Source organism: Xiphophorus hellerii, chromosome 13 (genome assembly GCF_003331165.1).
Source record: "Xiphophorus hellerii strain 12219 chromosome 13, Xiphophorus_hellerii-4.1, whole genome shotgun sequence".
NCBI classification, from domain to species: Eukaryota; Metazoa; Chordata; class Actinopteri; order Cyprinodontiformes; family Poeciliidae; genus Xiphophorus; species Xiphophorus hellerii.
Genome location: NC_045684.1, coordinates 22,828,266 through 22,849,523, shown reverse-complemented (window position 1 = coordinate 22,849,523; position 21,258 = coordinate 22,828,266). Strand labels below are relative to the sequence as shown.

The 21,258-nt window shown below is 42.3% G+C and overlaps 1 protein-coding gene and 1 long non-coding RNA gene across 6 annotated transcripts in view; one reads left to right on the top strand and one right to left on the bottom strand.

Annotated features, from left to right (window-relative positions):
- The window catches only part of LOC116731358 (uncharacterized), a 31,930-nt gene that overhangs the window by 4,560 nt on the left and 6,112 nt on the right, over positions 1 to 21,258 (top strand). The gene's annotated exons all lie outside the window — the stretch shown is intronic.
- The window catches only part of trit1 (tRNA isopentenyltransferase 1), a 39,970-nt gene continuing 19,101 nt past the window's right edge, over positions 390 to 21,258 (bottom strand). For 4 of the 5 annotated variants that reach the window (XM_032581097.1, XM_032581099.1, XM_032581098.1 and 1 more), the window contains exons 6-11: positions 20,594 to 20,705; positions 16,146 to 16,258; positions 15,963 to 16,040; positions 3,123 to 3,232; positions 1,864 to 1,978; positions 390 to 1,720 (exon numbers count right to left, since the gene is read on the bottom strand). In XM_032581097.1, the coding sequence (XP_032436988.1) occupies positions 1,536 to 1,720; positions 1,864 to 1,978; positions 3,123 to 3,232; positions 15,963 to 16,040; positions 16,146 to 16,258; positions 20,594 to 20,705 (713 nt within the window). In that variant the 3' untranslated portion in view covers positions 390 to 1,535. The remainder of the gene's footprint in view (positions 1,721 to 1,863; positions 1,979 to 3,122; positions 3,233 to 15,962; positions 16,041 to 16,145; positions 16,259 to 20,593; positions 20,706 to 21,258) is intronic. The other variant, XM_032581101.1, reaches the window with a different exon arrangement.

Sequence of the window (21,258 nt, the reverse complement as noted above, 5' to 3'; positions counted from 1 at the left end):
CAAAACAAGTGTTTTAATATTGACAGTTTGAAAAAGTGGCAGAGCGGCAGATGGAGAGGGAACGACCAAAAAAGGCGTTTTGGAGCGACGCCAAGATGTTGTGTTAGCGCCTAGGCAGAGACCAAAAGGTTTGAAAAGGCTTCAACTTGCTGCTGGATAAACAGACAGGAATTTTTTTTTTAAAAAGCCTGAAGCCAGCCAGTAATTAAAACGCACACGAAAGAAAAGAAAAAAGGTCCAACAATAAGCCGGCAACAGGCAAACAAAGGACAATACCTTTTAGCGTTTGTGCTCGTCGCTGGGAGATCAAATGACGGAAAGGAAACACCACTGGTGGAGTCGAGTGGAAAACTTGGAAATTCTCAGAGCCTTGGAAAAGACTTCATAACGATTTTTAAGCCACACCATTTTATGCTGATTCTGGTTGAATTTGACAGAGCAACACATAGGAGTGCAAAACTGTGAAGTGGAAGAAAGGCGGCTTTATACATTAAAAATAAAACACTAATGCCCACAGCATGATGCTGCCACCACCGAATTTGACAGAGGGTGTGGTGTTTTCAGCAGGGTGATGTGCATTGTTCGTTTTATGTCACACATGCAGGTCAAAAAGGTCAATTCTGATCTTGCCCAACACCTTCTTCTTGCCATGTGTCCTCCCTGGCTTTTGTCCAACAATAGCGTCGTTATTCCCACTTTTTTAAAATCAAGACAGATATTATTTGCCATGTACCACTGACATGATTCCTGCCAACATATTTATTTATCTTACAACTCCTAGAGTTACCAAGAACTTTGTCTCTGATTGCTGCTCCTCTCAACGGTCGCATCTTGGTAACCTAAGGCACAAATCCTAAATATTGTCTCCGCTAAAGGCTAAAGTGCTGCACCGACGCAGTATTTAGTGGAAGCTAATGCTAAACCAGTGGAGCGGATTAGCAAAACAAAATTCTTTACAGTTGCTAACCAAAATTTCCAACAGAAGTTGAATTTTATTTATATAAAACCAAAGCCAAAATACTAGCAATTTAGAATTTATCCGGCAAAATTATTTCAGGACAAGCTAAGAGCGCTAAGAGTTTTCAAAGCTAGCAAAAATGTGAAAGCGCTAAACAAAAAATTAGATAAGCTATTAGCATATTAGCAGAAATGTGCTCAGTGCTGTTGGTAGCACATTTTAACTTCTCTACAGGTTTCACAATGATCTCCTAATGTAACTTTAGTTTACTGAAGTTAAAGCCTGAAATGTAGTTTATCGGGAAACCGACTGCAGCAATAGGAAAATAAATAAAAATTATAGCACTTCATATGAGGCCTTTTCTTCAAAAAATATAGAACTAAACAGTTCTTATTCAAAATATAAAAAAGAATTAAACGTGCAACAAAACCGGATTTCTTTAAAAATTTGCTTTGTGCGCAATTCTACAGGATCGTGTAGAATTCTGAAAAACGGCGACATGACGCAAAATATGCGAGTCAGAAGAGCTCAGAGGGTCTGGAAGCCTGAGTTGAGGCAGACGTGAATCGGAGAGCTTTCATCGTATCCCAGGAACGTCTGTGTGCTCCGTCCTCGATTCTTTGGAAGAAGCCTGAGGGGTTTCAGTGCCGTCCAGTACTTCATGAGCAGCTTGTGCAGTGGTGCTCTGGGGCGGGTCACTTCCTGGATCGGACTTCCTCTTCTTCCTTACATGATAGTGATGCTTTTTGGATTTCAGGTGAGCTGCAGGTACAAAGAAGAAAAAAAAAAGGGACCAAACTCAGAGATTGGTTTCTTTGTTACTTTTTGCTGCCTGTTATAAAACAACAACACCCTTCACAATTACAAAGACGGACAAATAAACGGAGGCGGCGTAGCATCCTCACCTGACCACTCTACGTCTCCGATTATGATTTTGTCACACGCGTCACAGGTGTGGTGGCTGCGTTTGTTTCTCCGCTGCCCCTGCAGTCTGATAGGGGGGAAAGCCGGCTCCTCACCCTGTCACCGGAGAAACAAGGAAAGCTGATGTTGCTAAACGATGTTCGAACAGGAAACAAGGAGAGCTAAAGTCCTTCCTTTATAAACTAGAACCACAACAAGAAAAAAACCCTATTAGGTAAATGATCAACAAGTCATATAAAAACACAGAGGAAGCAAGCTAACATTAGCATGCTAATTCTGCAAACTGATTTGAGATACTTGTGTACTGACAATGTTTTAGACTCGGCTAATCTGTTAGATATAAACAATATAGACTTTAAAAACGTTTTGATTTAACATTCACAGTATTTTAAAGTTGCATATTTTTCGTTTATCTTCCTTCGTATTTACGACATACGTCGAAGGACAAAAAAAAAAAAGAAGTAAATATTACAATTGGCTGCTGTGTCTCTCAGTATCCCAAAGTTTTATCTTTACTGTTTTTATATGAAAATTTATTTTATCTATATCTTTCATACCAGTGTGTAAAGAAAAGCACGAAATTTGTTTGTTGGGGCGTGAAATAAAATCCTCCTCATTTGCAATTCTCCGTTAAGTTACAAGTCAATTTTATAGAAAAGATTGGAATTGTTTGACCTCATCTAAAAATCTGAGTTGCTTTGCTTTTTTAAACATCTACGGTCATATTCCATAAATTTGAATACACGTCCAGATGAGTGTCATTTTTCAAACCCAAAGTACCTTTTCAAAATAACAACCTTTAAGCAGGTATTAAACATACTTTTCATTCCAAACCGCATTTCTGTTTTCAAAAATAGTTGTTTTTTTTTTATTGATCCGATGTCATATTTTAACTTTAAATGTTATATTTTCATCTAATGTACGTGTTAAAACATGCTAATCACCAGAAATGAATGCTTTCTAACAACCACCCGTGTGAATTTAATCTATTTCACGTGTTTCGCTTGATAAAATTCCGAAAATAAATGGAAAACCCAATCTGGAGAGGAAAGCAGAACGAGGGAAGAAAGTTCCAAAGGAACAAACAAAATTGGAGTACAGAAAAGTTGCAAAATGTGGTAAAAAGAAGGAATAAAAGTAAAGAAAAGCACAAAAAAAAGAGCACAAAGTAAGCAATAACTAACGAAGGAGAGTCAGGAGGACTGTTGAACCCGGCTGACCCCCCGGCAGTCGGCCCCACCTTGCTGAGACTGTCCAGGATCTGCAGTGCAGGCTTCAGCACCGACTCCTCCCATCTGGACACGTCAGTTACATCCAGGCTGTACACAGCCGGGACGCTGTCGCCTGGTCCTACACACACACACACACACACACACACACACACACCCACCCACACACACAAACCATCACTGAACTTTTTAACAACACATTTAGCTGATCATGTGAAACGATTTGCTCTCCCTCGTCGGGTTAACGACGGCACTGCTTTTAAATCTCGGTGTCGGCCTCTCTGTGGAGCGCGGGCGTGCCGATCGATTTCACACTCCAGGCGTCGTGAAACTGAACGTGATAAATTCAATCCATCGGAGTCCGTGACCCGCTCCGCCTGATTCTGAGCGGACCGAACAGGCTCCGGCTGGTTTGACCGAAAGAAGACGACGGGCAGAGGGATGGTGGGTGGGTGGGTGGGGGGAGGGAGTGACACGCCGCAGCCGCACCCCGAAGCTCCGTCAACCTGCTGACTCACAGAAGCTCGATAATGTCTTCCTCTCCTTCCTCCTCCCATCATCCTCCTGCGCAGCATCCCTTCCCGTTGCCATCAGTCTCGTTTCGGCTTTCAGTCACTCCCTCGCTCTCTGACAGTTTCCTGCCCCCCCCCCCTGTGCGTGTTGGGGTGTGTGTGTGTGCGTGTGTGTTCGTTTTGCACCAGTCAGCAGTGTCTGGGCCAGGCCTTCGCTTTAAAGCGTCCCTGCCCTCCACCGAGTCAGGACGGGCTGATGCAACGCCAGCATGCAGCCTGTTACAAACAAAAACTTTGACAGATTTTAGCCTCAAATGTTGATTGTGTCTCGTATTTAGCTCCATACGTTTTCACTTTCCAGGCGACAGACTGAACTGATGCTGTTCACTGGTTATTTAGGGGTATCAAAGTAAAGGGGTCCGAGTACAAATCCTATGCTTTAAAAACAGTGAAGCATTTTTTTATCCACCTTTCTTAACGAGTGTGAAAACATTTTTGCAGTTTTTGTTAGATGGAGGTTGTTTTACACCTACACAGAAAATAAAGGAGTTTTTGTACATTAAACAAAAGCAAAAACAGAAGAAAAAAACCCAGAGTGAAAGCAGTAAATCTCTGCTTGTCTGTTTTGGTTTGTTGCGTCACTCAGATAAGCAGTAACCAGGGCCGGATGTATAAGGCTGAGGGCCCCTGGGCTAGAGCCGGTTTGGTGCCCTATCCGCAACAGAGGAGTTCTTCCACTAATAGAAAATGACACTAACAGGTAGTCCTATGCATAAGCAGGTATGCAGAGTCTCCCCCTAATTTTATTTTATTTTTTTAAATTTTTAAGTACTTGAATAGTGTTGACATTCATAAAAATCCCAAAATATTAATACAATTCACCCGATGTGGGCTTATGAGTTTTATATAAGACACAACGCAAAAACATGCATTAATGAAAAAAGAAGTCTTCACAGCCCCCCCAAAACTGAGCTGCTGCCCCTTTAAGCTCTTTTTAACGTCTGGACCGGGCGGCAACCAAGTGGGTAAGTCTGGAGACAAAGTAGGCGTTTCCTAAAAGCCGCAACTGATTGGACAAAATTAATGACCGTCATTTGACTTATTCTTTTTTTAAAATTATTGCAAGCTTACTTTTAATTTGTTAATTTAGTTTAATAGAGAAACTGAAAGTTGAAGTTGTAACCCAGTGTATCAGAAAACCTATTAGCCATTTAGACATAATAGCAGCAGGCAGATTGTGCTAGCCGACCCGACATTAGCGGCGTTTACGTAACTCCTCTTGACAGAGAACATTTCGTCACATTTCAGAATAAGAGCATCAACATAAATAATACTGTTTTAACAACTGATACTAGTTAGATTCGATATTTAAAAGATGTTTAGAAAGTAGGGAGGGCTAAATGTCGATACCTGCCCATTACGTTAAAAACAAAATCTGTTTCGGTCGCTGAAATAATGTGAAATAGACATAGGTTGTTAAAAACAAATAATAAAGAAACAAAAATAAAATTATCATTTAAAAAAAAACTAATATAAACCCTTAACTTCCTATTTTCTTGTTGGATGTTTTGAAACAGTCAGTGATGGCATAGTTACTTTGTTAGCCCTGTGGAAACGCCCACTTCCAGTCTGAAGAGAAACGATAGAATTTGGCACATTACAGCTAAAAACTTCTTTCTGTCAACAACACCAACAACAGGCAGTCCAGCTTGTTGAAACAGTGGGGTGTCGTTAAAATCACTTATTTGAAACGCATGTGGAAAGTCTGAATATAGTTTCGCTTGCTCAGATTTGGAGGCTTTCTGGCACCAAGACGTCATTAAACTCGCCACTTAGACGAGATACTAGAGCGGAAAGGCAACACTTTCTCCCATTTTCAAAGTACAAAACGTCATTCAGCTCCTGCTGGTCCCAAACTTTTGGCAGGTACTTCAAAATTTGCCTTCTTGTTATTTTCACTCTTCAGTACCTGGGGTGGCTAAAGCCAAATCAATTGAAGACTTGAATGTGGATAGATTAGAGCCAATAGCGATTACTTTTTCATTTTAATCATGCTTATTTAGTCCGTTTCTGGCTTTTACCTGCCAGTGAACCCCTTCTTCTTAGCTATTCCTCACTAATTTGTACAGCTTTTGTCCAACTGCTGTAGGCATAAATGAAATGAGTGGGCTCCAAGTGGGTTTGCAAATCAGCACAACAATAGTGGACCCAATCAGAACCGTCAGGTTTCCGATTCGAGGCTGGATGCTAACTCACCCCCCCGCCCCCCCTTTTAAAAACGGCTCGTTATTTTAAAATAACCAACCAGGAAGACCTCAAGCTCAGCTTCAGCTGTCCAGAAGCTGTTTGTTGGACTACAAACCTTTAATGACACCACTTGAAACTTTTTTTTTTTAAATCGCAAACTTTGAACATCTCACGCAGGAATGAAAATGGAAAGTGTAGCACAGAGCATGACAACGACCAAGAAGATGGAGGTTCACCCTCCAACAACCCTGAACATGCAGACATACAATACGGAGTGGCTATGTGTTACAACGGCCCAGTTAAAGTCCAAATCTGAAGCTGTATCGCATTAGAAAAAGTTTATGGAAATGGCAGAATTCAAAACAGCTTCCCCAGTTTCACAAAAAACGTTTTTACACTCGCTTGACGTGTTGTTGTTTTATTTCCCCCCCCAAAAAAGAGTTCAAGTGCTAAAGGTAAGATGGAAACACATTCACCGAATAAGTTCTGACATAGCGAACGTTTACCTCACTGATAGACTGTTTGCGCTGTTATAATCATTAGAAGAGCGTTTTTTTTCTCTATGTCTCCGAACAGCATGTAGCATTGCCAATGCTAGTTGACATGACTGAACAACTTGCTTCAAACAGAGACGCATTCCTAAAAAATTTTCTCTGTTTTTCAGAGAGTTTCCGGGATGCGAGTTTCAGAGATATTAGCTTCAGAGACGCTAGTGTCATGGATGCTAGTTTCAGAGATATTAGCTTCAGAGACGCTAGTGTCATGGATGATAGTTTCAGAGACATTAGCTTCAGAGACGCTAGTGTCAGTAATGCTAGTTTGCAACCTCAACTTCCTGTTTACCACAGCCATGCGTAACGTCAACATCTGATGAAATTACGCTGACCTGGCTGATTTGCTCCATCCTTACAGATTGGGCACATTGTTACCGCTAGATTTTATTTTAATATCGGGACTGATACAGATATTACTCTTGGATCGGTGCATCTCTACTAAGAAATTGCCATAGTGACCTGTTGGGATTGATGCCTAATTTATTCTGGGTTTCTTTTCCCCAAATTGTGCACAAACTTCCCATTATTTAGAAGTCTGGAGACGTATGAGAGAAAGCTTTCACATTTAGTCAGACTGTCCTTCAGTGGGACGTATTGACCCAACACCGCATGTCCTTGCAAGTCAGATCTTTCGAAAAACAGAATAGAGGGGTGTATTTATTTGTCTCCCGAGTTCAAATATGATCAGTCCTTCGGCAGACTGGCTGGCCCCACCTTTAAGCAGATTCTCATGCAAATGAATCCCATTAACCTTTATAGTACTGTTTGCCAACTCAATTATGGCCTAATCCTTTTCACACAGACTCAAGTGTGAATTGGAGGGCAGCAGACAGAATCCTGACCGATGCTTGCAGCTCTACTGGGAACCGTCTGGGCCTCCATTACTACAGAGGACCACAAGGCTGCCTAATTTGACCGACTGAAAAGAAAAAAAAAAAAAAGAAACACTACCTCGGCTTCACAAGAACAGGAAACGTGCATCCAGAAACGGTTTTAGCATTTTAACCACCTCCCGTTTGAATTTGCATACGGCGTGTTTGATAAGCAGTCGAGCGTTTGAACATGCGGTGTGGCTCGCTCTTTTTCAGGTCGGGGCAAGCGGTGCGCGTTTAACTAGCCCACGAAGGGCGTGAAAGCAGAATAAACAGATTGTAAAATGGCAACATCTCTCTCTGCACCTGCCTCATTTAGTTGCACAGCGAGAGCTTTTCTGGGTTTATTCACCCCCCCACGCACTGGCCTCCGTTTGAGTGTGTCGATTTTTTTATTTTTAATTTTTAACCACAATTGGGGTTAATCAGAACTGTGCCGTTTACTTGTTCACCGCGTTTCCGTCTATGTGAGAGTCGCACAGGAAAAGCCCAGGTCTGAGATTCTCGTTCCCTACAACGCAAGAATCCGGGTACAGGCGGCATTTTTACAGTTTTTTTTTTTTATTTCAACAAAACGTAACATAAGTTCTTAAATGTATAACATAATGTCAACAGTTTGCTGTAAAGATGCTGTAACAAATGTGAACAGAGTAGCATACCCATGAATACTGCTGCAACGCAACCAATCAATAGTTGCGTCTTAATAAATTCAGCATGTTATTCTAAAGTGATTTTACAAACCCAATTCAAAAAATAAAACTGTTATGATCTAGATCACACTCTACAAGGACAGAAAGTTGTTCAACTCCATGTACATAAGTGGAAAGTTGAGTGGAAGGATGCACTGACGTGATAAGTTTCAGTAGCCTGGCATCTCTTTACTTCAAATCTTTACCTATTCAATATTTCATTAGAATTAATTGACTTTTGATGCACAGACTTCAGCTAAAACTAAATCCACACCTGCTACATTTAAATATAGTTTTAGTACTTATGACACAGAATATTGTACCAATTGATCAAACCTCTCATATTTTTCTATATTTTAGAAAATGTTCAAATTTCTCTCATTTTGTGGATTTTCAGGCCAAATCAAAATTGGTTTATTTTGCAAAACTGCAATGGAAAAACTTTTTTCCCCCTGCATCACACGAGTCACACGAGTCACACGGATGCTGGCACAAACCACGAAGACGACAACAGGAAGTAGTTGGATGATCGTGGCGCAGTATGTTTCCTAACCACTTATCGCGAGAAGAAACTTATTCACGCGTGATTTTAATTGCGCATAGAGATTTTTATTTTTTTTTCGTATTTGCGGAATATGGACAATATTGTGCGCACATTTGTAACGGAAACACAGTTACTGAGAGCTGACTCCGATGATGTAAGGGAGAGCCTTGAGAGTCATAATGATAATCTCTTCGCTTTGTGTCTTTATCTCTCCGGACACAACCACTCATCCCATAGTTGCCCTTGGCATTCACCAGCCTCTGGGGCAGGGCAGGGCGAAGCGGCGGTAAATGAAACGGTGGACGCAGCGAGGTGCAGGTGCTGGTCAGAAACCCCTGTCCCCTCGTCCTCCGTTCTCGTGAAATCCAAAACTTTTAATCCCCTCCTTTGTCAGGCGACGACCGATAAGACGACGGCGAAGGGACAAACGACAAATATACCACTTCAGAGAACATTAAACTGACATTAAACTGTCTAAGCCTGGCCGCAAACCCCGTCTTTAACCTGAAATCTAATTATCTAATCCTCCGTTAGACTATCCTGACTGTAAACAGATCTAGGTGTTCACACAACACGAGGAACCCGGAGCCCCACATACACACAAAGCGAAAAAGGTTCGCTTTCAGGCTCGTAAGGGGGAGATCGTTTTGCTAAAAAGACTGAGAATAATCCGCTGCTGAGCAGCTGCTTGCCAGCGCTCGAGTGTGTGTGTATTGTGTGTTGAAACAGTAGTCCACCTGTTGCAATAAGCGGGCCAAGAGTCACTTGCAGCACCCGCTCTCGTGTGTGTGGGTGCGTGTGGGTGTGTGTGTGCGTGTGTGTGTGTGCTGCTGCTGTTAACTCGGCCCCTGGACCAGCTGGGATTCGCCGGCTGTCGCTCCAACCTGAACGCCGCCCGTACTCGCTGTTCCGCTTTCTTTCAGTTCCTCTTCCACCTTGTGTCTTCCTCAGCTCCCGCTTTAATCCGCTGTTCATAACCGACAGGAGACTTATGGAAATATATGTTCCTAAAATTAATTTAACTGTATTTTCTTTTTCCCACCTGTACTTTTTTTTTTGTTGTTGTTGTTGTTGTTTTTGGTTGGATCCGATGTGGAAGAAGTTCCAGTTAGTAATCTGAGATTTCCCGTTTTCCTGGAGTATGAATTTGACAGTCTATGTATATTATTTTTCAACTAAAGTTTCTGAATAACAGACTGTACTTTAAAGATTCTGTGTGAGGAGATAAATATTATCAGACCAGTCTATGTTCTGTGAATTTCGTGCGTGTTTCAATCTAATGTGGTAAACAAAAAAGCTTTGAAAATGTGCTTTAAATATTTAATGAGCCTCAAACTGTGCGGTGTAAAACAATGCAGCATTTTAGATGTTGAACTAGACACGATGAGTCCAGACCCATCAGAAACAGAGAAATAGCCTTTTTGCTAACCCTGAAAGCAACCTTTGACCGAAATGCTAACGTTAGCATCGTTGGCGCTAGCTGCTACCCCGTTTTGGTTATTCTTATGGAACTTTAAAGTCATGTATGTCTTTTCTGTCACTACTTCTTAGTTATATTGAGTGTCTCCAATGAAGTCTAAACCGCTTCTGTCACATGAACAGACTGGAGCCATTGGGTTTAAATTTAGGTTAGCCAAACGCTAGCTTTTGGGGTCCAGCAGAGCTGCTGTTTGTTGTCACACTGAATAATACAGACATTTCCATGAAGACGGTGGAAAAAAAAAATCCCTTCTGAGTGAGAAGCTCATGGAGTTTTTATATTCTGAAACCAGTGGATGAAAGCTTTATAAATATAGCTTGATTCTCAGCTTATCCCAACTACCAGCACTTTTTTAATTAGAAAAAAACTAAACAAAAACAAACTAGAATTGAGTTTGCTAATTTGTCATTTTGGCAAAATGACTCATTTTAATTGCATGTGTGTGTTATTTAGCAATTGTGGCATCCAATATTTTATACATAATGGTGTTTCTCATCGCTATGTGCCTTTCCATTCACCGTATAATTGAGCAATTTGACATTTAGAAAATAAATTCACTTCAAATTCACAGACACTGGGCAATTTCGAAAAAAAATATCTTGTCGATAGAATGTTTTGGCGCTACGATGAACCAGACAACGCGACTGTCATAAACCACAAAGAAGACGACGACAGGAAGTAGCTATAAGATCATGGCGTGGCATGTTTTTTAATGACTTATCATGTGAACAAACTAATTCATGTGTGATTTTAATAATGTTTCTTACTTAATGGAAACACCTCAAATGCAAAATTGCGGGGGAAAGGGGGTCTCAACATTATCGGAATGTTGACAAAGTTTTGTGCACATTTGCAAAGGAAACGCAGCTAAAGTCATAGCATCGGTTGAATAAAGTCATGTGGAAGGATGATGTTTAATGATAAAGAAATGGAGTAAGGAAAAGCTGAAATTAAAAAAAGAGAAAAGTAAAATGTGTTCCAGAAATCTCCGGATCACTTTGATCACTTTGATGCTGCCACCACACGGTGGTGGTGGCAGCATCATGCTTTGGGATATACCGAAGCGTGAACACACAATATTCTGGGGCTCAACTCTTTCGACGTAAAGGCAAAAAAAAAAAAAAAAAAGGCAAGCTAATTAAACCATAACATCAGAAAGTTTTCTTCTTCACACAGAGGTAATTTATTAATTAATTGCCTCTTCTGAGTCACATGCTTTTAAAAGCCAGCGGGTAATCACTGACTAACACAGACCTGTCTGGAAATTAAATAAGGACTCTTCAGTCACACACACACACCCGTACCTTGTGAAAACAATTCCAGTCTTGGCTTTATCTTGTGTGTGTGTGTGTGTGTATGCGCTCGTGTCGGCTTCGCGTTCGCTGGAAGATGGAGGTGTGAACTCGGCCCGCACCTGTTCCCCCCGGCTGAGTCGGGTTACCTCCCCTCTTCGTCCGCGTGTCACTCCATCCACTCACTCACTTACTCTTTTAAATAAAAGAGACAGACACCGCTGTTACTTAACACTCACGAGGCCGCTGTCAAGCTACACCTGTTTATTGTGCTTACAGATGTGTGTGTGTGTGTGTGTGTGTGTGTGGGTGCGTGCGTGTGAATGTGGGGGGCCGTTGTTCCGGCACTTAATAAAATGAATATAACCTCACATTACCATTTTCATTAAGGGTAATTAAATCCTTCAATTAAAACAGCCCTCTCTGAAAGACGCCGACACACACACAAGCACGCACACACACCTGCGCTGGATGTTTACAGCCGGCCTACACATGCACTTAAAGCTAAGTCACTGTGAACTTGCTTTCATTTGAGCTGGCCGACCGGCTGTTTAAATCCCCACGGTAACCAAAGCCGAGAGGACGGCCAACACCTGCCGCACGCCTGTTTAACGAACCGATTCAGCTGGAGAACCGGGTTCAACCTGAGCTTCACACACCGTTCCGAGACATAATGTGTGTGTGTGTGTGTGTCAAAATTCCTAAGCTTTTCATGTTTAAAATAAAAGAGCTCCTTTTTACTTAAAAGTTTAAAGGTAGATATACAAAAACTCCCACTGAATGTATGGGGGACACTTCTGTAAAGGCTAGGCTTTAAAATATGTAACCTGGAATCAGGGCCGGCCCCAGCCTCCATGGGGCCCTACGCGAAATTTGGTTTTGGGGCCCCCTAGTTCTACTAACAATGTGGACTGGCTGCAATCAGCTGTCTGATCATTAGATCATTCACACACCTGCTATAAACTTATTGCATCTCTGGCAGTGCTGTTTACATTATATACATGTATAATAGGATACATTTATTGGCCAACTGATTTATCAATCAGTCGATTTCTGGGCGCCGATTTCCTTAATTTTGGGGGATCGTGATTGACCGATACTTACATCTGAAGCTGATCTTATCCCCTAATCTTATCTTGGTCAGCAAAGGTTTAAAAATCAGCCTCTGTTCTCTTCCTCTCTGCAGTGAGAGGTTTGACTGACAGACCGGTCTGCACATTTACAGTTAACAATATTCACCCCACTGTTGCCAACTCAGTGACTTTTTTGCTATATTTAGCGACATTTCAGACAAAATCAAAATCAGCAGGTCAGGCTTTTTAAAGATCAGTAACCAGGGATCGGCCAGAAAGCTGCAATCGGTGCAGCTCTACACACATATTCATGACTTTCTTTGATTAAATACATTTCTCTTTAGCGTAACTCCAATAGCTAAAATTTTAATTTATACCAGGTGAGTCTTTCTCCACTGAGAATGTGGACCGGTACCGGTACTGGACTGATTCTGAGCCTTCAAATGATTTTAACAGAAGTTTCACATAACTTAGAAGTTGATGTAAAAATAATGTTTGTTTTAGCCACAAATGATTATGCTCAGCAGCAAGCAACATATTTCCAACTACAGCATAGAGTAGCTCATCGATGTAGCAGCCATGTAGCCTGATGGAAAAACATTTTGCAAGATAATGTCAAACATTGAGAAGTTTTAATTATTGTTATCAAACACGGCGTTTTGAAGCCAAAAATACCTCAGAAATATCCAGAGCCAACCATGAGAATCGACTCGTTTAAAGTTTAAACTCAGTTTCACACAAACACAAAGACGCTAGCGTAAATGTTTGGCTGTTGAACTGGACCGTTCCAGGTCGCTATCAAGCTAATTTTCTATTAGCAGCTTTACAAATCTTTTACATTACATTACCAAGACACATTAAAACAAACCTTTATCTTGGCTTTTTTCTATTCTTCCTCTTTCTTTCCTCCCTCCCTGAAGGATAAGTCCTTTTTTGAGACATTGTCTTGCTGACTTAACTTCTGACCGGAGCTTTGGACGTTTGGATGCTCACTGCACGTTGCAGGGCAGCTCATGTTACCGGCGAAGCGTGCGGTACCTACCTACAAATTTATTTGTTTTCTTTTTATCAATAAAATAATAATTTCTACATACACTGTCAAATATATATAATTGCAAAAACAAATCAGTTCATAGTGACATTGTGTGTTTTTGATATTATAATGACATAGAAATTATTACAAAAAAAAAAAATTTGCTCCACTAAGGGGGCCTCTTGGTAGCCCTGGGGCCCTAAGCGGATGCTTAGTTTGCCTTGGGCCGGCCCTGCCTGGAATAAATATAGACTGTATGGATCAATGGATAATCGACGGACGAACGGATGGATTATTAATGGATGGATGATTGGCTAATCAATGGGTTGGAGGCTGAAATGTTTAATAGATAGATGGATGAAGAGATAATCAATCAAACTTAATAATTGAAAAAATGGAGGAAAGAATGCAGAGATTAACGGATGGATGGTTAAACGGATGGTGGAATATCCAATGACAATCAGATGGATGATCAACAGATGGATGGATGGATGCAAAGCAAGGAAGGATGAGAAAATGAAATTTAAAAAAAAGTCAGACCTTTCCCATAGCATGATGCTGCCTAAATTATGTCACATAAAGCACCGTTAAATCCAGCCTTCCAAGATCGGTAAATAGCTTCACGCAGCGTCAACACGATTCCTCCGAAGCCAGGCACAAGCACTCTAAAACACAAACGCCTGTGCAAAATTCAGATGACTCCATACGGATTAAAGCGTGTGTGAAGCAGCGGTAACACAGCTAGGTGCGCGCACACAAACACACACACACAAGGCCATATGGTGCGTGTGGCGCAGGCAGGCAAGCCGGCGGGCGGTCACAAAGAGGGGGTGTGGAGGTTTAGGGCCCGGCTGTGGCCTTTAAGCCACTCGGGGCTAACAGGATTAGGAGGCGGGGTTACTGAAGGCCACGCCGCTGGCTGGGACACGGCCGCCTTCTGGGTGTTTGGAAACACACAGTCGGAGGTGAAACGGGCCGCGACCGGAGCGAGAACTCGCCAGCGTTCGTGGGCACGCGTCCATCGTGCTGCGACGGCTAATCTGGGCCTGCGCCCAAACGCTGCGGAGGACAGGGGGGCAGCGGAGGACAAGAGCTGGGAGAACGCAGCTAAAGTTTCTGAGCTGCTGGTGTGCAGAGAGGATGGATGGTGGAGCATTATTCTACGACACAGAAGCTCCAACTGTCCACCTCATCTCACCTAAAACTTCCTGTCGTACCGTTATCCTTCCCCGTCTGAAAACTGTGTAAAAGAAGCTGCTACAAAGTCTAGTTTACTCATTCTAAAATGTTCATAATATACATTTTTGATAACTATTTATTCGAAAAGGAGGTAGGCAGAAGTATAAACTTATTTAGTCATGCCCCCCTTTCTCATACTTTTATACATTATTCTTAATTTAAAGCTGCAGTACGTAAATTTGATTAAAAAAAAATTCTTACAAATTTGTTGAAACTGTCACTGTGTTGTGACAGTTTATGAAACAGATAATCCTTGAAAACATTCATTTCCTCCACCTCTGCCATTGCCGTCTGAAGAAGTGCACCGCTCCCTGTCAAAAACAGCCAATCAGAGCTAGGAGGAGGAGCTCAGCGCTGCCAATCAATCCCGCGAACACGCTGCTAAATGTGCCAGTGGCGGAGAAACATTTGACTGTTACAGAAAAAGCGTTTGTCCGCAGTCACTGGTGGCCACACTAACCAGCATGATGTATTCACCCAACATGTTCCAACGTGTCCGGTGTCAGCTTATCAGCACACTCAGCATGATAAATGGACGTCAAAATGGTTCAGTTATTGTTTCCTCTGACCAGACAACCCAGTCCTCCCAACACGTCACTCCTTTCTTCCTGCTACTCTTCCAAAAACAGCCACAATTACGAAGTGCCAGACAATAGGTTAGGTTATGTTTGATGAGTCCACAAAGTCATATCCTGTCATTCCAGCAACCGTGTTCCTCTGCGTGAATCTCTGAAACTACGCGGACAGTTCCATGCGGAAAAACATGGCGGACGAGCAAGAACTTCTTTCCACCCACCAGGCGGACAGCAGTCAGACCACTGTTTGACTTTGGTCGCTATATTTTTGAGCTTTTCTGACTGAAACAAAAACAAAACAAAAAAACAAACAGAATTGGCCAAAGTCAAAATTGGCAGGTAAATTTTTCTAAAGATCGGTGAGTGGTCAGAAAACTGGAATCGGTGCATCTCTATTGGTTTGTAGTCGTGACAAATGAGTTTCAATTTGCAATGGGTTTGGTTTCCGTAAAATACACCAAAGTTTGTGGTTCTAATGCGGAAAAAAGAAAAGAAAAAAAGAAGCGAAGCCACAGGAATACTTTTACAAGCCTCTCTGTATGAAAAGGAGAGCCAGAAACAAACACGCATTTTCACAATAAAATACAGTCTCACAGAGACTCTTTAGGCGTTTAATAAGGTGCCTGAAACTCAGTTTGTGAAACAGAGACTGATCATTAAGATTCACGGCTCTGGAGGAGAAAACACACAGACGCCCCCACACACACCCCTCCATGCACAAGTTGGCAGACAGAAACTCACGTTTGAGGAAACGGTTGCAGACCCACTTATTCTGTTTGCGGGCGTAGCGCTTTGTGGCGATCTTCAAAGCTTCTACGCCTGAAAAAAAGAGTTCAAAGAGGGAAAAGATGAAGCAGAAACAGAGAACGGTCAACCAGACCACAAAACTAGCGAGTGTGAAGTCCGAGCAGGTATTCCTCTGACCTTTGTCTCTCAGCTTGTCTTTCTCCTGCTGGCTGCTGCTCTCCGGAGCCGTCAGGTAGTCGTGGAACTCCTTAAAGCCGATCGACTGGAAAATCCCGTGCTGATAGTCTTGGCTGCAGGAAGCAGAGGAAACACGACCCGTCGATATGTAAACTTTCCTCCTTTGACGTGACATTTATGGCGCCGGTGATTCAGATCTCATTTTCCTTCCCCTCCATCACTCCTTCCAGCCCCACATGCAGACATAAAAACCCTTCCAAAAAACAGAGTGACTGGCAAAAAAAAAAAATCATCTGAACGTAGAAGGCATGAGGACTCACAGGTGGTAAAACTCGGCAAGTTAATCTCCTGGCAATAAATACACAACTTGTTTACAGACACAGACTGAATCAGACACTAAACACTGAGCAGAAAAGTAGAAATTGGTTGTGATAAGATCTGAGGAATCCATAAGGAAGTTTGTAGGAAGGAAGTCTGGTAAAAAGTTCTCAAAAGAATTCGAAATCAGAAATTTCACTCCCAGAGTCAGCAATTAGGGGGATAACATGCTCAGCCCATGTTATTTTACCTTGAAAGCAAGCCGCAAGATGCTGAAAGAAGTCTCCAGAAACCCAAAAAAACCATCACAGGTCAATACAGCTGCTTTTTCTTACTGTTTATATAAAAGTACATCCTGGTATCATCAGAGAGACGCTCTAAAAGTTATAAAACGGCCGTGGACTTGTTATGTTCCAACAGTATTTATTGAAAATGAGCAAAAACACACGTTCTGCTATGTTTGCGCCTCGTGTCCGCATGCTAACGGTTTCACGTCTAGACGGCTTCCAGCAGGAGAAACTGGAACAGGAGAGCAGCGTTTTTCCAGTCCGGTCTCACTTGGTTCCTCAGTGTTTCCATAAAAACTGGAAAGATCATCAATATTTGAACAATGTGGTGGATTATTTCATCCAACAGTAGCAGTAAAAGTGGTGGTCGCTCTTAGATAATGTGATAATATTCTTGTGTTACATTTTCTTTTCAGCAGTACAGATAGTCGAAATATTTTCATAACACTATAACACCCACTTGGGGGACGAATTTATGCTAATGAGCTAATGCCGGAGCTAATTTCTGCTTAGCGCTATTGCTAATTTTTAGCACACTTAGCTTCCACTGAACTATTTTTCCAGGTAACTTCTAAAGGAGCTAATTTACTTGAATGTGCTGTAAACTTTCAATTGAATCAAGTTTGACATCTGTGTTCAAGTTTTGATCATCGAGTTATGAAAGTAGCTAGACGCATATATTTATGCTTTTACTTTGAAGAGGGTGAACGTAGCAGTTCCGCTTCCTCTCCTCACCTTTTCTCTCATGTTGTTTTTCCCAGTAACTTTATCTCAAACAAAACAACATACAGGAACAAAGTAAAACACAGGCAGTGGAGTTGAACAGAAGTTAGCATTTAGCATTAGCTTCTGCCAAATATTGTGTTAGTACAGTGCTTTAGCGTTAGCAGAACTAATATTCATGGTTGGTGGGATAGGGTTAGCTCAACTAGCTCTCTACTGCTACAGTAAACATATTGTAATTTTTTTTAATATTTAACATCAAAGTATATGATTTTGAAAATGTAAATGGATTCTAGCAAGTGTCAAGATGAGACACGCCCACTGCTCTTTCTTCAAATTACTTTTTTAGTTTTTGTTGATTAAAGAAACGGATCAATGCATGCTGCCAGATTCAATACAAATCGCTTTTTGTGTTTGTAGGTTTTTATTGAAATTGAAGCAATACCCGAAACCAAACTGGAGTAGTGAAAAGAAAAGCGGCATATTTAATCAACTATTATTGCTAAAAAGAAAAAAACAAAAACAAAAGTGTTGCGTCTCAGTTACCCGATCCCTAAATCCACACGCTCGGAAGAGGAACAAGAAGAAGGAAAAGATAAAACTGGCCAGACGGGAAGAGGCAAAAACTGGAGTACAAGCTCCAGAGGACAGGAAATGTAGGGAGGAAAAGAGGGAATGAAGGAGGGAGAGATCTGACCTTGATGTCTGGTCACAGCAACCAGCAAGGGATGGAAACACGAAAGTGGAAGAGAGAGAGAGAGCGGCAGAGCGAGTGGCGAGTGGGGCGGAAAGTGAACGGATGATCAGATTGCCGGGAAGGCAAAGGAAGACGAGGAGCAGAAGGTGGGATGGGATGAAGAGGGAACGGGGGGCACAGAAGAGAGAAACCAGCAGCAAGCTCGGCATCCGACTGTCACAGTAACACCATTTCACACACACACACACACACACACACACCACTGCTTTGGGTATCACAGAGATTAAGTTATTACTGAAGCCCACTGAGGGGCGTGATCAAACTTCACACAGAACAAACAAAATCCTAACGTTTTCTTATCTCTGATTGCGTGATGCTAAGCGCTAACAGGTCAGGCTGACAAGGACACCGCTTTACTGCGGTAGGTAATTTAGGAATTAGTGTGGTAGAAGTACCTGGTTTCTACTTAAAGAAAGACAGTTATTCCTGTGGTTTACTGAAGCTGCAAAAGAGTGAGAGAGAGCAAGACTTTCAGCAGATAACAGAAAGGTTATCTGCTGAACCTTTCAGCAGAGGTTCAGCAGCAAAGTCACTCTATGTGTCCTTTTGAGTTTTTAACCTGAGTCTGCTATGAATCTATGTTTTTTCGGAAATGACCTGGAGACTGCTGTTGTAGTTATGCTAGACATGCTAATTGCTAACAAAAGATGCAAGAGATAGCTAAAACATTAAATTATTTAATCTAGCGGCAAGGTTTTTTATAAACCTTAATATGACCCTGTTTCATGGCGCTCTACTCCACCCACACAGTCTGATGGCTCCTCTGCTCCTACTATAAATTATTAATGACTGCTCAGGGCAGAAAGGCTAGGGAAAATATATACGTCTTCCTTACAAAAACTGGAGATTCGAAATTGGACATGTAAATCTAATGTGCGCAACTCTAAAAAACGAAATCGGAACTTAGAAACAGCCCGGTGGAAGGGCACCAGACGGAGAGGAAAAGCTTGCAGCTGGAAATACAAATGAAGCCTTCCTGGATCAATTTCTGGAGAGCTTGTGAGCAGGAAAGTCAATCCAGACGTTTTCCATCGTGCCTCCAACTTTGGAATTCAAGGACGATCGCTGGGATTCTTCTTCTCTTACTACTGTCCTCTTATCCAAAAAAAAAAAAAAAAATGTAGAAAATTTAAATGGCTCTTCAATTACATGAGACAATGAAAGCCACGTGATTGCACTAGGCCTCAAGGGAACCTCTTTCTCAGGTATGTGGATTATCAGAAGAAAAACAAAAAGGCATTCCGTCATCGACGCCAAGCACTCTGAAAATCCGTCGAGAAAGTGAGACAACCCCGATGAATCCAGACCGCGTCTTGCGACCTTTCATAGTTTAGTCACGCCTCACACAGATGATGACTAATCAACAGTGGCAGCCTTGGGAGCAATCAGAGGGAGCTGCCTACGAGTTGACTCTGAAGGTCACTTGCTTGCTTTGAAGAACATACACGAGATACGCCGTCCCCTTTACTCTGAAGCCCCTGAATAAACAAGATCACAGCCTCAAAATCTGTGGGAAGATTGGATCTTCTAACAGGGAATACATTCCTTTAGGGAATAAACTCCGATCAAAGATCTTCTTGATAGGTAGCAACTTGACTCAGAGAGGGAGGGACTGGTCAGTTGGACGTGAATGGGGCTCGCGGCAGTCTGGGCCGTCTCTAAATAGGTCTGCAGGCCACTGGGAGCCAGCAGCGCGCAGAAAGAGTGACCCGTCAGACTGCGACGGGGGAGATAAATAAGCGGACTGTCGCTTGGCAGAGCTCACTTCCCTACCATCGCCCTGGTTACGCAGAGGAATCGAGAGCGGCAATCTCCAAATCAGACGGGGCGCATGGGGAAATAAAACCGTACTCATCAGATTCCTCTCGCTCGCTTAGCAGCATCAGTAAAATCAGTTCTTCAACAGGCGTTGGTAGTCTGATGGTAGGAGTTTTTGGTTTATGAAGCAAAGAAATGCCTCAAAACCAACCCATATCTCAAACCCGTTGCTTCTGTTTGAGCTAAAACAGAAGCAACGTTCCCAGTGGGTGCTAAAGCAACACACTGGCAACTTTCCTCTCAAAGTGTGTTTACAGGTTATGGGGGAGCGCTGAGGGACAATGTAGAGAGAGCCTTTTATGGTTCCAGCGGGACCATAAAAGATGGTGTCTGAGAAATTGCTTTTTCCTGACGTCACCAAAGTCTCCTTCGGCTGCGAGCGGAGCGCTTTTTAAGAAACTTAAAAACCTCTGGATTCGGAGGCTGTAGTAATAAGCCTCACCGACCTCTGTAGGCTTCACTTTGAGCGTAATTGAGGAAGGGAACACGCAACTAAATCTCAATAAGGGCGACGAAAATTTGAGTTGCATTAATGAACTCCTCACCTGTCGTCCTGGACTTTCTGTCGGTTGTATCGGAGATGGAAATCCCGGAGTTCCTCTAACAGGCCTGTAGCCAGCATCTCATCAACACGGGCGTCCAAGCGCTGGTCCAGAGCTAAAAGACAAACCGGGTCTGATACGTCGTCGTGTTCGTTTGTCCTTACGTCTACGAATATGGTGCCTTGCAAAAGTTTTCATACCACATGTTGCCAATCTCAAAATTCAGCGCATCTTGTTGGGACTTTATGCGTCAGAGGAAACTCTTCAAGCAGGGAAATGTATTCATCGTTAACTGAAAAGTGTGGTGTGCATTTGTCTTTGACCCCCTTACGTGAAGACTTTGTAGAACCAGTTATTGTTTTAATTAGAGCTGAAACTCTACTGAGGGGTGCACCGATTGTGGGTTTCCAGCCCATCAGGGATTTTTCAAAAGCAAGACCTGCTGATTCCGATTTTGGTGGATACCGATTATTTTGTCGGAGAAGTTGCGATAAAGTCAGGTAAGTTAGCAACAGTGGTTGCTAACTTACCTGATGCTTGTTAGCTGCGTAAGTTTGTTAATCAATCCTCAGTGGATAAAATCGGTTTCTCATGCAGATATCGGCAGATTCCCAATCTCTCAAAATATCGGAAATCGGGCCCAATTTGTCTGCTGGCTGATTTATCGG